The 17,035-nt window shown below is 34.3% G+C and overlaps 1 protein-coding gene across 4 annotated transcripts in view; it reads right to left on the reverse strand.

Annotated features, from left to right (window-relative positions):
* CADM2 (cell adhesion molecule 2) overlaps positions 1–17,035 on the reverse strand; it is a 1,108,651-nt gene that overhangs the window by 483,117 nt on the left and 608,499 nt on the right. Inside the window, exon 1 of one of the 4 annotated variants that reach the window (XM_046003330.1) lies at positions 3,253–3,364. The exons of the other annotated variants lie outside the window; for them this stretch is intronic. Coding sequence (XP_045859286.1) covers positions 3,253–3,310 — 58 coding nt within the window. The 5' untranslated portion in view covers positions 3,311–3,364. Of the gene's footprint in view, positions 1–3,252; positions 3,365–17,035 lie in introns of those variants that run through there. 4 annotated transcript variants of the gene reach the window in all.

Raw genomic sequence — 17,035 nt, forward strand, 5'->3', positions numbered from 1 at the left:
TTTTTCATCATATGTACCTTGAAATGGGCTTCTTAAAAACATTTTAAAAAATAAAGTGGGCCTCTTGTAGACAACATATAGTTGTGTCATGTCATGTCATGACATGTCATGTCATCTACTCTAATACTTTGTCTTTTAATTAGTGTGTTTAAACCATTGACATTGGAAGTTATTATTGATATAATTAGATTAATATCACCACATTTGTTACTGTTTTCTATTTTTGTTTGCCTTATTCTGTGTTCCTATATTTGTCTTCTACTCTTGTCTTGTCTTTGTAGTTTAAATGAGGGTTTTATATAAAAACATTTTCTCTCCTTTCTTACCAGATCAATTAAAAAGAAGAAGTATACGACATTTTATTTTAACTATACTTGTTCTTTCTTTGGCATTTTATGTAAATCTTAGTTTTTGAACTATATTATTTTCCTCCTCTCTAAAGACCTCCTTTTAATATTCTTGCAAGGCAGATCTACTGGCAAGAAATTCCCTTAATTTTTGTTCGCCTGAAAGTTATTTATTTCTCTTTCACTTATGAGGGATATTTTCACAGGTTAGAGAATTCTAGGTTGGTTGGTTTGTTTCCTGAATACTTTAAATATATCACTCTCTTTTTGCTTACATGTTTTCTGAGAAGAATCTTTGCTCCTTATTGGTCAGGTGCTTTCTCCCTCTGGCTTCTTTCAGAACTTTTCTTTCTTTCCTTTTTTTTTTTTAATCTTTTTCTTTCTGTAGTTTAAAGTTAGAGGATTTTATCCAACTAAAGGCTAATGTAAGTATTCCTAGGATGTTTAAGGTAGCCTAGGCTAAGCTATGATGTTTGTTAGGTTAGGTGTATTAAATGCATTTTCAGCTTATGATATTTCAAGTTACAATGGGTTTATCTGGACATACCCCACTGTAAGTTAAGGAATATCTGCATGTTACACCTTTTGGGGTTGGCCAAAGTCCTTGGATATTCTATTCTGGATTTTGTTTCCTTGTTACATTTGTTCTTCACTTTTGGAGATCTCTCTTGGGATATCTTCAAGCTCAGAGATTCTTTCCTCGCTGTGTCCAGTCTACTAATAAGCTCATCAAAGGCATTCTTCATTTTTTTGCAATGTTTTTCTTTTGTTTTTTATATCTGGCAATTCTTTTTAGTTCTTTCTTAGTATTTCTACTCTGCTTACACGGCCCACCTATTCTTGAATGCTATTTACTTTATCCATTGGAGCACATAGCATCTTAATCATAGTTGTTAAATTCTGCATCTGGTCATTCCAAAATCCTTGCCATGTCTACTTCTGATGCTCACTCTGTCTCTTCAAATCACGTCTGTGGCCTTTGGTATGCCTTGCAATTTTTTCCTGATGGCTGGACATAATATATTAAATAAAAATTAGTAATGAGGTGGTATGTTCAGGGAAAGGAAGTGTTCTGTAATACTATGATTAGTCCTCAGTGACTCAGTCAGTAGAAAGCTTGTACCTCCAAACTTTACAAGTATTTCATTTTTTTTCTCTGTCCTCCCCCACTTAGAATGGGCCCAATTTCATCCCTCGGGTCAGTTACACTATAATAATATCCCAGCAGGTTAAGCTCTAGTTAACTAGTTTCTCCTGGTGGCAGACCTTGTCAAGTGGACAGAGTGCTCTAGGGATATTTCAAAATGGCTCCTTTTACCTCCCCTAAGGGAGGGTGGTGAGGAGGAGGAGATAGGCTATTTTTCTCTGATCCACTGAAAGGGACTGTTCTATGATATTTACTGTAGGAATATGGTCAAGCCCCTGAAGGTAAATCTCACAATGTTGTGAGGTCTTTCCTATGACTGAATCACCTGAAGTTTTTAATTCTCAAATTGTCCACTCCGATTGACAATTTAGGTTTTCCAACCCTGACACTTGTTTTTGACTTGTGCATTTCTGAGTAAGCCTCAACTACTTGAATTTACCAGCTTCTTCAATCTTGGGGGTGAAGGGGTAGCACTCTGCCCTGGATCTTCCCCTCTTTGATGGATCCAAGCAGAATTGATTTTTCAGTCTGTTTAGCGTTTTACTTGTTGCTAAATAGAGCGACAAATTTCAAGTCCCTTATATGTAAAACCTGTGATCTGAATTTAACTAAATATGTTTAATATTCACTTTGTATATTAGTCATTTGGTCCCTTAGTGTTAAACTCACATCAAGGTCAAAACTGTGGTTCATAGGAGATCTCAAATGTTTAGTCTATTGGATCTTAATGGTCAAAAAAATAATATAAGGTAATAAAATTATATGTTTATAAATCAACAAGAAGATAGTCACAGAGATATGTGCAGGTCAAAAATGAATGGTATAAAATTTGCACATAATAAATGTGCCAAAATTATAAATATCACATGAGAAATCAAATAGCAATAATTTAAATAGTAGCAAAATTTACTTTAGATTGAAGAAAAATGGAAGTGGTAAGTTGGTATGGTGATTTCTGGAGCCAAGCCCAGCTTTAGAAATACATACATACATGACAAAATTTTATTTTTCAGTGTTTCCTTTAATAATTTACAAAATTTTCCTCACAGAGACAGGATTTTTTTTTTTCATTCACCAAGGGCCCCTTGGTCAAAAGAAAATATGTAATACTTGAAGACCTCATCAACGGAAATACAGATTTGTTTAATAGGTTTATAAGAAGAGGGAATTACAATACAATGTGCCTAAATAGTAATTTTTAAAACTATGAGCAAGATAGATTTCAGTTCTAGAGAGGGGAAATTACTAGAGTACAAGAAAGAAGTCAGTAGATAAAATAAAGTGATCTAACCAAGGAAATGTTCAATTTAGACTGTATGTGCTCTCTTCAGAGAGAAAATTCAAGAAATGTATGAGGTCCCACTCATACTGGGAAATGATAATCCAGGATCTGAATGATTTCGAACAAAACAATTATTACAATTTTCACCCATTTTATAGGAATACTATACAGTACTATTCATAGTACCAAATTGCTTATAATTATGTTACCTGTTGAGACTAATTTTTCATGAGATCCTCACAAGCAGACTATTCCCCAAATGGTAAGATTGATATTCCAAATATTGCCAGAATAATGAAAATAATACAACAATTAAATATAGTTTTTAAGTTGTTTCCATATTTTTCCAATATAACCATGTCCTTCTATTGGACAATGTTAGAATTCTCAGAATAATTTTCATTGGGCATAGTAGACCAATGAATATATTATGAAATAACACAAAGATTTCTAAAAGTGAATATTAGGTCACATACCTGCATATCCATCTGTGATACTAATCCAGTCGATAAATCCCTGTGATTCATAAATCATCTATAAATACTGGTGCTCCATTCAGAACCAAGAATGACCTGAATAGATACTTCAGTCCGCAAACGCATTAGTTCTTACTACAATTTATATTATGAACCAGCAGAATAAATGCATGTAAAAGAGCTTGGAGATCCTTAGAAGTACTTGTTAAATGTAACCAGAAAGCGGATTTGAAAATTTTTGCCTTTTAAATTTATTTTCCCAGGGTCCTAATAAATGAAAGCTGGGCTGCTATCCAGGTTCCAAGCCACTAGAGCCTGATTGTTTTCTATTTGTTTCAGTGTTTAAAGCCAACAAAAGCTGCATTAAAATTGACGGTGCCAAGTAGTAACAAGCATACTTTAAGCATAGTTAATGTATGAACCCACAGCCCCAGGTTATAATATTTCAAATACAACAGAATTTAGTGGCTAGGCTCTTTGTCATTTCATTTTATAAACAAAACAGTTTTAAAACTATACCTTGCTTATGAAAGCCCCAAAATATCTCCCCAATAACAGAATGATAGTTTGTATTACTCTACATTGTCTGCATTTTTGCATTTCTATCACATATTCCTTATACCCCATCCTCTTTACATGAAAGGTTAAATGGAAATATATTGTCTCTTTCATTTTTTTTTTACTACACACACACACACATACACACACAAAACACACACACACGGTTGGTTCTATTGCTTTCTTCCTGAATTTGAAAACATTCCTAATTTTAATCATTCACATCTCTGTCACAATTCTGAGCAACAACTCACTATTGTCTCTACTCCAAAATATGAAAAATATAATTATTATATTTAAAGCAGCAATTCAATTCCTTATAACTTATATTTCTATATTTTCATTTAAATAAGTAAATCAATTTAGTTAATAAGCCCTGGAATTTTTAACTTTTATTATTCCTAATTTATTCAAGACAAAAACTGCTGTATGCTAACATTATGAGACTCTAGACTTTGAGGTAAGCAAAACAAGGATCTTTAAAAACCTTTAAGGATCTGTGCATATTTTATGTTGAATATTTGTAATTACCTTTCAACTGTTCTCAGGTTAATAATAAAAATATTTCACAGATTATATATTTGAAGACAGGGCTAAGAAGTCTGATATTATAATTACTGTTTTTGAGAATTTACATAAGCAAATGGGTAACCAGTAACAGCCAGGATATAAAATATATCCTTGGAATATTTAACTATTATCTGCTTTATCTTTTTCCTTCCACTCTGTTTGGCCGATACAACTCCAATGTTAATCTTTAATTAACCTATATTAATTTGTCTAATGATTAACAGAAATAAATCTCTTTTGTGTTCCTGCAGTTGTGCCTCCCTCTGTTCATATTAGGAAAGGGGTGACAATGAGAATTATTTCAAGTATTTGGAAAGAGTCCTTGACCCAGTTAAGAGATAATGCAAATTCTCTCATTTGATTCCTTCCTGCTTAGCACTCCATCATGTAAAGATTCAAAGCCTCTTAAAGTATCAAATCCCTTTATGAACATCAGAAATTTCATAGACACCCAAATCTGTTTATTTTTATACTGGATATTTTAGAAAGAGTAATTTCTATTACTATGGTCTTATATCTGTGCATCTCTTTATTCTGTCTAGGGAAGATGTCTCTAACACATTTGTATTTGCAGATCATGTGAAGCAATTCCTTTGTACTAATCAAATACTTTAAGATTCTTTAAGACTCTCACAAAGACCAAAAAACCAGCTATATAACTTTTATAATAGTTAGTATATTAATAGTCACCTGATCCACTCTGTTCATTTTATAGATAAAGAACTAAGGCTCTGGAATTTTAGTTTAATTTAATTGAGAATTGGTACTCAAGAAGAAAAAAAAGGGGGGAGGCTGATTTTATTTTCCTTTTCATTCTGTTGCCTAGACTTTCAAACAAATAGAATCTCATTTTTAAAAAGCTAAGCTTAGATGTTATACTGAGGGGGAAAAAAAAATAAGAACCATGTTCAAAAGAAATTGGGAAAAAATGGACTTTGAAACTAAAGAGCTATATGATACTAGCCACTGGTAAAGCACTTGGAGGTGAATAGAATGCAGGCTCTATGAAGTCCATTTTAAATCTAGGCCTCAGAAAATACTTTAGGAAATTTCTCTGCTTATAGTCTTACCTAAATCCATAGCTATAAGACTATACATGTTTCTTCTTTTATATATATGTATATATGTGTGTGTATGTGTGTGTGTGTGTATATATATGTATATATATATGTATATATATATACATATATATATGTATATATATATATGAAAGCTTAGGTATAAAAGTATAGCCAACCCAAAACTATGAAGAAGGGCTAGATTTCATCTTCAAACTTATTATTCCTTCCAGTCAAATTTCTGCTTGGGTACTGACTTTGTGGTCACAGTTTTTCCTTCTATAAATATCACTGATGGTTTGAAAGTAGCTCCTTTAGAATTTGGTGCTGAACAACTGAACTGAGATAATCATTAAATGGGTCAAACAGCCTTTTTCTTAGTAGTGGATGTGAAATGGTAGGTGTTAAGAGAATCAGTACTCTTTTGAATATCAAATTCTTTGTAATAATCATCAATTATAATGAAAATACATGTTCATTAGAAACTCTCTATCATTTTCCCTTGTCCTGGTGTTTCCATTACTTAATATATTTTACTAATATTTTGTTTTCTATACTCAATGTATAATTAATTTGTTATTTTTAATACTATACATTTACTCTCTTCTAAAAATTTCCTGGATGATTCTTACATGCATACTGTAGATTATACTTAAATAGTACCTCTTAAAATCATTATTTTTTTTTCTATTGAGTCTTTTTTAAGTATTTGAGTAGATCTCCAAACTTTTCTAAATGTTTTTTATTTGGTTGCTTATATATCTGACTGGTTGGTCTATGTCTTTTCTATTGTCTTATTGAATTTCTATCCACCAGTCCTCTACTTACATGCAAATTTCTCCTCACCAGTCCTTTCCATCAAACACAGATTATTTTCTCTATATAGAACTCATCGGGAACAAAGTGTATTTTACAAGTATTATTAGATCTTTTGCTGTGACTCACTCCCATGCAGATGGTACACATCTGAAGGGGCTCTATTCTAGCTAGGAAAGATCCAGCTGATGCTCTGAAAAATTATTCTCTCTTGGTGAAAAGTTAGCTTGCCACTGCCTTCCCCGCTGCATTATTAAACACGAAGGAGTGATTCCCTTAATCCCAACCATCTGCTCTTCCCCTACTAAAAAGTGAAAACATCCCCTTGTGTTTACAAATGTTGCTGCTAAAGCTTCACAAATTATAAGAGATGGTTGTGAAATTTCCGTATATACTACAAGATCAAAACAAAATCCTAGTCACCATAAATCTGTAAGAAATAAAGCAAATTTATATCACACGATAAACCCAACTGTGTTTTAATGTAATGCAATTATATTTAAACTGCAGTCTCAGAATGTAAATTGTTTTAGCATCTCAGTATAATATTTGCATTTTAAATATACTCCTACTTGTCCAGACTTCCAAAAGTACATACACCAAGAAAATGGATCATCTTCAATTCTTTTTTAATTTTCACAGATTTGTAGAGTGCACAGAATTTTATCATCAGTAAAGGTTCAGCTTTGTTGGAATTTAAGGCAAAACAAAACATCTGACTGCTCAGATGAATAACAGACTCAAAACCTCTAAACTATGAAAGCCAGGACAAGTGTCCCACACCAAACTGTCAATATTCAGAAAGTGACCTATGTTGAAGCATGACCAGGCAAAAACAATGTTAACCACTTTGGAACCAATTCTTGTTTTCCTCATAAAAGGTACTGTAAACCAGAATCATCCCAGCTTAAGAGCTCCAAAATAGCAATTGATCAACATTACAAACAAAACAACATTACAAACAAAAAAAAAATTTGAGTTCCCAAATACCTTAATTTGATGTTTATTTTTTTAAATATTGAGTATACTGTAACCTAAAAGTTCTTCTGAGTTCTCTTTTGATTACAGTATGAAGATATTTTAATTCACAATAAATTTACTTTTGTTGAAGATCAATTGCTTTAGTTTTCTTCTAGAACACTATCAGCAGACTGATTACTCTTACATACAGTTTATTTCTTTTGTGCTTAGCAAATAATTCCTTATCACCTGGGTTCCAAACCTTTTTCACCTATCTTTTTTTTTCTACTCTTCCCTTAATTCTTGTCCTTCAAACTCCTTTTAAATTCAACAATAGTTCTGAAAACATTCATTCTTACTTAAAATGGAATTCATATAATTAGCTGTTTTGTCATACTACACACTAAATAAAATTTTGCTTTCTTTATAAGCTTTTCTTTGAAATATTCTTTCAATTTATTCTAACATACCGTGTGTTTATTTTTTCTGGTCCATTTACCTGTCCTAGTGATTTTCTTGTTTCATCCTGAAAGTTTGAATTATTTAGGTAATGAGTTCACTGTGGCCGAGCACTAGGAAGCATTTCCATCTTACAGCCAACTCTGTAAGCTTGTACCAACGCTTCACCCCTTGATATTTGTGACAGACTGTTTTCTGTACCTAGTTTGGTCTTCAGGGATATGTCAAAAGCTACTTTCCTGTAGAAAGGAAACTAGGAAAATATATTTGCCCAGATGATTTTCCAGTCATCTGGTTGGCTCTCCTGCCCCAAGTGTTTTAACTGGTTTCTGATGAACATTGCAGAAAGGCCCGTCTCTAGGTGAATTATCAAGGGCTGCCATGCTAATAGATTCATGTCCTGTTTATTCTCATGTAAAGATAATAAATACTCTCTGAGCTTGTTTCTAAACGTATCTTTCATGAAACTGTCTCTTGAGATACAGTTTGTATCAGGTTTCTTTTTCCTAATCCCTAGTCTTGGAGCAATACTCATGTTTCTAATTCTCTGTTTGAGCCTAGCCTAACCCCATAGCATTTTCCCTTAAACCTAATAGGCCTTCTGCCTTCAGCTCAGGTCATGATCTTAATGATCTTAGGGTCCCGGGATCGAGCCCCATCTCAGACTCTCTGCTCAGCGGGGAGCCTGTTTCCTCCTCTCTCTCTTCCTGCCTCTCTACTTACTCGTGAACTCTCTCCGTCAAATAAAGAAATAAATCTTTAAAAAAAAAAAAACCTAATAGGCTTATTTCTACATTTTACTTCCTTCCTTCCATTAACATAATAGGTTCTTGGTCTTTCTTTATAGCCATTGTCATTTTATAAATACTCAACCTTAACTCCACCAAGTTTTACTCAACTTAGATCTTCCTGATAGTTGTAATTGTTTCTGTGTCTGTTTTTCAGATAGCATCAATGGAGGCGCCTGGGTGGCTTAGTCATTAAGTGTCTACCTTGGGCTCAGGTCATGATCTCAGGGTCCTGGGACAGGCCCCATATCAGGCTCCCTGCTCAGCAGGAAGCCTGCTTATCCCTCTCATACTCCCCCTCTTTGTGTTCCCTCTCTTATTGTGTCTCTCTCTGTCAAATAAATAAATAAAATCTTTAAAAAATAGCATTTCAAAATAATGTTTTTAACAAAAACAAAGAGAAAATTTCATGTATTTTATTATTGTTAAATATTATTGTTAAAATTATCACATTTTGTCTTTATATTTTCAAAGTATATTTTCAGATGTTACTGTCATATTTATTCACCAAGTTTGGTCAAGGTTCCTGAACAGTGGTAAAAACGGTATTTTACTGGTGAACTACTTACCCTACCTAGTACATGAGGAGGAACAGTCAAGAGATGTGGGAGTTGGTGAGCTGCTTATAGTTAAGTGGTCCTGCCACTAGTCAGTAAGTGGAACTGAGTTTTACCTTGTTGTGCTTCCACTGTACCACAACTACTTTCCAGAGTGAAATGATTCAACTTAAAGCCATCATATCTAAATAATTCAGTCTTTAGGGTTAGGAACTCAAATATTACGGAAGGAGAACTAAGAACACAGGGGACTTCCCAAATGAAGTTGCAACTCTCATTTTTGGGCAGCTGGTTGAACAAAACAGTGAAACAGTAAAATGAAATGTTCATTACATCCCCCCAGTACACACACACACACATACATACACACACTCAGGAAAATACAAAACTCTCTTATTTAAAGTATTCCCTCACCACTTCCCTACTCAAAAATCTTCTCTCAGGACTGGCTCTGAAGAGCCCATTCATACGAAATTGTATGTGTCTGGTGTAATAGTCTTTTAACCCTCCCTGTGGTGTTTATATTTTAATAGGCATAGCATTTTAGGAAATACAAGACTTAAAAGAATAAACTTTTACCAGTGAAGTATTTAATGCATCAGCCAGCAGTGGAACAGACATGCATTCCCAAGATTCCGCAAATCCCACCAGGTGGCATTTTACCTCCCACTTGGTGTCCTTATTTTACAGCCTAATCTAATTGGTTCTCTGGGCAGTTTCACTGTTTGCATGTACCCTAGGGTTTGCCCCAATGCTGACATTTACCTTTGCTTATTGGCCTCAAAATGTAGCTAAAATAATCTCTCTAGCATACTGTTGCTACTGGAAACATAAATTTAAGCTCTCTGACTTGCTGAGTAGGGCTGCATTAAAAAGAAGAAGGAGAAGGAGAAGGAGAAGGAGGAGGAGGAGAAGGAGGAGGAGGAGGAGGAGGAGAAGGGAGGGAGGGAGGGAAAGGGGAGGGGGAGGGGAAAAGGGAAGGGGGAGGGAGAAGGAAGAGGGGAAAATGGGAGGGGGAAGGGGGTAGGGGAGGAATTGGTACACAGCAGAGCTAAAGATGATGCAGAAGTACTTAGATGAAAACAGACAATTTTGCAGCAGATTGCCTAACGTATTGGCAGTTCTCAAATCACATCTCAAATAAGATGAAATAAGTTTCAGAAAGTTATTTAGCATGAAGAATACATTATTAAATTCAATGTACAAAATGTTAATGCTGATCTGTTGGCTCTTACTGCTGCTTACTTGCCATCCTCCCTCCTGCACCACTGGTATCATAAACTTAACTGTCAGTGTGGTCTGAGCATTCTCCCTCCAATCAACTAGCAGGCATGCTTTTTTAGACATCATCTCTGCATCCTTAACCTTAACATAGGTCACCTCCCAGTTTTGCAGAAATTAAAACATAAGTTTCAGAATGAAAACTGTCTATGCATCATCAACAGTGGTCAGGTTTTCAAGAAAAGTTTGTGTTGTTTCTGTTACCTGAATTTGTGTTTTTTAGAACTGTTGTGTGGCAACGGTAATAAGTAGGGATGTATTATTTACTCTAACACATCTTATTTCTGAAATGACAGCTTCAGATTTTCCAAACTACCCATCCTTAAGGTTTTGCCATTGACTTGAAATCAATTCACATAATTTTATGGGCATGCTATTTCTTGTTGTCTTAAAAGGTATCTCCCGGAAGAAAAGGCACTTCATGAGTGACAAAGAAGCTCACAGAGTATGGACAACCATCGGGAACATGGAGGGTAGCTAAGAGATATGCACACTCAGAGCTCTTAGAAGTTGACTATTTGGTGTGACTCAGCAGGAATGCTAGTACTGTTACCTGTGATTATGGCAGGTTATATCAAGGTAATTTTCCTAAGAATGTGATAATCTGAATTATTTACCTAAGACACTTCATTCAGTATATGGATGAGATGAGCTTAGCTGGATTCTTCAATCCATAGAAGAATATATTCTAGTTTTACTGGAAGGTATTTTTTTTTTTTTTAAGATTTTATAGAGAAATCACAAGAAGGCAGAGAGGCAGGTAGGGGGATGAGGGGGAGCAGGATCCCTGAGCAGGGAGCCTCATGCGGGCCTGCCTTGATCCCAGGACCCTGAGATCATGACCTGAGCTGAAGGCAGAGGCTTAATCCACTGAGCCACCCAAGCACCCCCGAAGGTATTTTTTTTTCCTTGGGTGCTCAGTTTTTCATGATGGGTTAATAATGTCTGCCATGGGGACCTGCATTTTGGACATCTGGCTTTGGGTTATGTCTAACTGTCTATCTTTTCTCAGAGGTAACTACCAAATAGCTTCTACTGATAACACACTTTCTGCCAGGCCCTATCTCAGCCACTTTATATACAAAATATTTTTATCCTTTATAGATTCCCAATAATATAGGTGTTACTACGTTCATTTTACACATTGGAAAACTAAATCTCAGCGATATTGTTGTATGTAAGATTAGGATCTTCTTTTGTATGGTAACAAAATCACTCTTTAACAATGAATCCCATGTGCTATTCATTCCTTTTGTCTCACTGGAATCTTCATGTGGGAAGCTTCTTACCTTTCAAAAGACCATATTCATGATTGTCTATAGGCTAAAAGTTGATTCTTGACCTACTAGAAAGGGATCAGGTCTATGCACCCAGATGTGAAGACTATTTGGGGGTACTCAGTTGCTACAGTGTCTTGGAAAACTTTTTTCTTTGTAATGAAATACAGTTACTCAGAGATGATGCTTAGCTTTGGAATTTCAAAATGACCTGAGATTTGGATTTTTAAGGTGTTATTTACTCAAGTTGTGTGGCCACATTGGGAGACAGATCTGAACTCCAATGAATTTATTGATACAGATGGGTTTTAAATAATCATGTCTGTCTTAAGGTCAATTGATATTTGTACTTTAAAAGTTAATTTTATTTTCAGCTCCTACAAAAATTGAGATATTTGTATATTGAGATATTATTTTTCTTATTATCTTTTCTAATGACATCTAAATGGGAGGTATCAATTTTATTATGAAATATATTTACAATTAATATTTTCTCTTATATTGTTTCATTCACATTTTTATTTGAAGAAACAGATACATTTGATTTTGCATAACAACTGTGTGCTTTATTCTGTTTTGGTTGTGTGTGTGTGTGTGTGTGTGTGTGTGTGTGTGTGTGTTTTAACTAGGCTTTTGCTATGAATTGCTTCGAATTTGGTTTATCCTGGATAAATGGAAAGTAATTCACCCTAAGAAGACTGTGAAACTGTTTTGTCTCAGCAGGCCCCATTGTGAAAGCCCAGCATGAGCCGGGGGGATGCTAGACAGGCCACGCTGGGGCAGACTGTTGCTGTACATTTTAAATGTTCATGAATTACTATCAGTAGATGATGGGTAAAAAGCTGGACAAATGGGAACAGCATGAGCATCAACCACACTTTAATTAGTGGTGACTCCCCAGTAAACAAAAATCACACATTAGACTGTCAAGCGAAATCCCTAGAAAAAGCAGAGTTAGGTTTAACTTTATTTTAGATGTGATTTCTTAAGCAGTATCATATCCATTAATGAACAGTAACATTTATGTGTGTATAGGGCTGAAGTTTTACTAAGAGCTTTCACACATGTATTATCTCATTTGATCTTTTCAATAGCCTGTGGGATAAATAAGGTCTGTATTTTTCTCTTCATACTATAAGATCATAAGGCTCAGCTATGTTAAGCCACTTATCCAACATATTAATTAAAAGAGTAGGGTTCAAGCCCACGTCTTCAAATTCCTAATCATGTATCATTTTGGCTCTGGTACGATCTTGAAAATTAACTGCTTCAATAACTGAACACAGATATTGTCTACTAAAAATCTTGATAAATTTCTAAAGCCACTATATTTGATTTGACAAATCTTTCTTCAAGTTCATTCTCTGATGATGATTAAATTTAATTGATAAAATCTTTAGAGTCCCTACAAGCAGTTAGCTTAGAAGCACAAGCTCTTAATTTTAGGAATAACGGTATAAAACCACAGGTTCCTGGGATAATTATGTGAGAACTGTCTGGGTTGTAACTTGCAGATGTTACAAGCAGAGCCAGTCTCTCTCAGAACCCATAAAATTTTTAATATTGTGCTTCCTTCACCAAGAACAATGCATGTTTCAACACTACCCTGTTCCTCTCACTGTGCCCCCTTTTTTAACAAACTTTAGCCATGTGAATATCTGAGCAAAAAAGGGGGTCTTTTACTTTTTCACACAAATATCACCAGATATTACTAGCTGGTGATGGCAACTTAAATGTCATACCTTCAGAAAAATAGGGAAATCTAAATATCCTTTTTTGATGACAAACACCATGACATATATTTATAAGCATATAAAAATAAGCAGTTAAGTCTTGGAGTTCCTTTGCATTACTTTAGATAGATGGATGGCATACTATTATTTGCACACTATTTGTATTTAAATCTAAGTATAAAAATGAGCCCAAGGAGACATGATTAAGGTGGAGGGATTAATTTCCTACAGAATGAAATATACAGAATGTTCCCAATGGAATATTATCTATATTCTACAGACTGCTTTCCTGACACCTCAATTTTTCTTATTTTTTATTTAAAATGTAAGACCCTTAGAACTAAATTATTAAATATGATGACTTAAATGCATACGTATTATGTGCGCATATATGTATACCAATGCTAGATGATCATTAATTTACCCTAAACAAAAATAGCTCCTCAATTCTAACAAATTTAAAATATTCTTGTATTCAATAACATGCCATATTATATTACAAACAGATGGTAGAAACTACTTGTATGATGTTATAGATCTCTCCATAAACAGGCTAAATAATCTAAATAAATTCATACATTGTAAAAATTTAAGTGGTGCCCAGCATATCAAAAGTTTCCTGTGTCTGAAATGATCAAATTTAATTACAGTTCAAAGTCCCAGTACATCATAACATTTTGATTCTGACATTCTATGCAACTCTGAGGAGTTCTTTTCAGAAAAAAAAAAAAAAATTAATGCTAATATTTCTCATTTGAATATACTGATTTGAAGCAATTCTTCAAATATTTAAATGATTAGCAATTACGCCATTCATAAATGTATTACTCCTTTCAAAATATAGTAAAAATTAAAAAAGAAAAATAGCTACATTTATTCAGCACTTCCTATGTGCCAGACACTGTCTAAAACACTTGAGCATTTATCTTTTGGTCATAAGTGCTTTTTAAAATTTCATGTATTTATTTTAAAAGATTGTATTTATTTATTAGAGAGAGGGAGAGAAAGAGAGTGGGAGTGGGGGTGGGGCAGAGAGAGAGAGAGAGTAAGTTAGAGACTGCCATCACAGTCTCCAGCCCACGACCCTAAGATCATGCCCTGAGCTGAAATCAAGAGTCAGATGCTTAACCAACTGAGTCACTCAGGCGCCCCCAGTCCTAAGCACTTTTATGTTCAGTGTCATTATTGCCCTTATTTTACAGTTGAGGAAACCAATGTTTAGAGGATGTAAGAAAATAACTTGCCAGTGATCACCAACACGGACATGATAAAGCAGATTCCACTAACCCATCTATTTCACTGTACTAGCTCCCAGCATCTCTCCTAAGACTTCCCAAGATAAATAGCGGACTCATGTTGATAACTACTTGAAGCTGTAGACTGCATCTGTCACCCCCAAACTCATATACTGAAGCCCTACCCCTACCTTGTTGGTATGTAGAGATGAAGGCTTTGGGAGATAATTAGATTTAGGTAAGTTTAGAAGGGTTGAGCAGACATGGGAGACTTTTTTGCCCTTATAAAAATGAGACACCATGGCGCCTGACTGGCTCAGCTGGTTAAGCGACTGCCTTCGGCTCAGATCATGATCCCGGAGTCCCAGGATTCAGTCCCACATCAGGCTCCCAGCTCCATGAGGAGTCTGCTTCTCCCCTCTCATGCACTCTCTCATTCTCTCTCTCAAATAAATAAATAAAGTCTTTATTTATTTATTTATTCATTTATCATTTATTTATTTATGTATTTTAAAGTGAGATACCAGAAAGCTATCATTCTCTCTGCAAGGTGAGGACACAGCAAGAAGGCAACAATCCACAACCCAGGATGAGAGCTGTCCAGAACCTGACCACCCTAGCACCCTGATATTGGACTTCTAGCCTCTGGAGCTGTGAGGAAATAAATTCTGCGGTTTAAGCCATCTTGTCAATGGTATTTTGTTATGACAGCCCAAGGTAAGACAGTGCTCACATACTACCTTTGTAATAAATGGTCTTAGACATCCTTTGTTGACCAACAGTAAGTAATTATTTATCATCTGTTTGAGTAGGTTTAGATTTATTTGTCTAATTATGATTTCTAGTCCATTGTCACTTTTCATGCTTTATTTTATTGAATTTTAGAAATCTTTCCCTAAAAATATTGCTAAGTTACTCTGAAATAACAACTAGAAAAAAAAAATACCATGGTTTAAAACTCATCTTAAGCAGACTATATACCTAAAATCTTCAGTTCACCTTTCTTTGAAGACTAAATAATCATGACGCTCACTAAGCACTTGTAATGTCTAACGGTGTCTTAATTTGGCTCTACTTTTGTCTCGAAATTGTCCAGGTAATTCTCAAGTCATTGGGAAATAAAGATGTGATAACCCAGCTTTTCACGTACAACCAAGTTTATTCTGCTCCAGGGATTATTGGGCAAGCTCTCAAGTGATACAGGGTTCAATTCCAAAACCTTCTTAAATAAAGGGTAATTTAACAAAGGATTGTTTGTAATTGTGTTGCAAACACAAGGGAAAAAAAATCATGCTTTTGAAATGACTAGACTTCTTGAAACAATTGACTTCCTCTCAGATCCCTTCATTCTCCTGTTTCATAAACTCCTACTTATCTTTGGACCTTTCCTTTTCCTTAAAGACATCCTTGACTTCTTCAGGACGGATTTGTTCTAATTTTTATACATTTCCGCTTAGCACTTAGGACAAGAGATAACAATTATTTTTATTCATGTAAGTCTCATCTTTTAGATATTAGCTTCTTTCCTAAAAGGGATATTACAAATATTTGTCTGCGGACCTAGTGTTCAATATGTATATCTCTGTTGTTTATTGGTCTAATGTAGGAAAGAATTAATTGAAACTGTTTTGAAAGAACATTCAAATGTAGTTCTTAATTACTACTAAAACAGATTTACATACAATGTAAACTCATGTGATTTAAATGATTTCAGAAAAATAGACACGTTTCTATTACATACAATGTAAACTCATGTGATTTAAATGATTTCAGAAAAATAGACACGTTTCTAAAAAGTAGTGTGAAGACAAATCATTAAAAAAATAAACTATGGCAACATTCCACATAATGATAATTTATGTTCAATAGCCTCAACAAGTAAAAACACAATAAAAATAAAAGCCATGCTGGATATACAATAAACCACTCTTTTAAAATATGTGTGTATAGATATTTACACCTTTATATATCAGAACAAATTTATACATAATAGTAATAATAATACATGACATATTCTGAGCACTTACCATTTGCCAATTTTGTCCAAAACTATTTTACATGTACTAACTCACTGAATTCTCACAAATGAAATACTAATACAAAACCATTATAAACAAAAAATTAGACAGCATTTTACAAGATTTTTTGGAATCGAATTTACTATGCATCATAGTTCAACAAAAAATATAAATTTGTTAATGAATTAATATTCAGAAAGTCACTTGGCAAATTTTCATCTATCAAAAGCCTTTTATTTGATACCAGAAGATAGCAAAAATAGGTCAATATTTAGGTCAATTATTCCAAGACCCTCACTGGAATAAATCATATCTATATTTGAAAAAGGAAATTTGATTAGTAATTTATTCAATGCTAATTAGTTTCTAGCCACAAGCCGCCTTTACCACCCGCATCACCCCTTCATTCCAATACCTTTGGGTTAGTTCCAATCATATTCTGAAGGTTGTTTAACCTAAAATGTCTTTAGGGG

Source organism: Meles meles, chromosome 4 (genome assembly GCF_922984935.1).
Source record: "Meles meles chromosome 4, mMelMel3.1 paternal haplotype, whole genome shotgun sequence".
NCBI lineage: Eukaryota > Metazoa > Chordata > Mammalia > Carnivora > Mustelidae > Meles > Meles meles.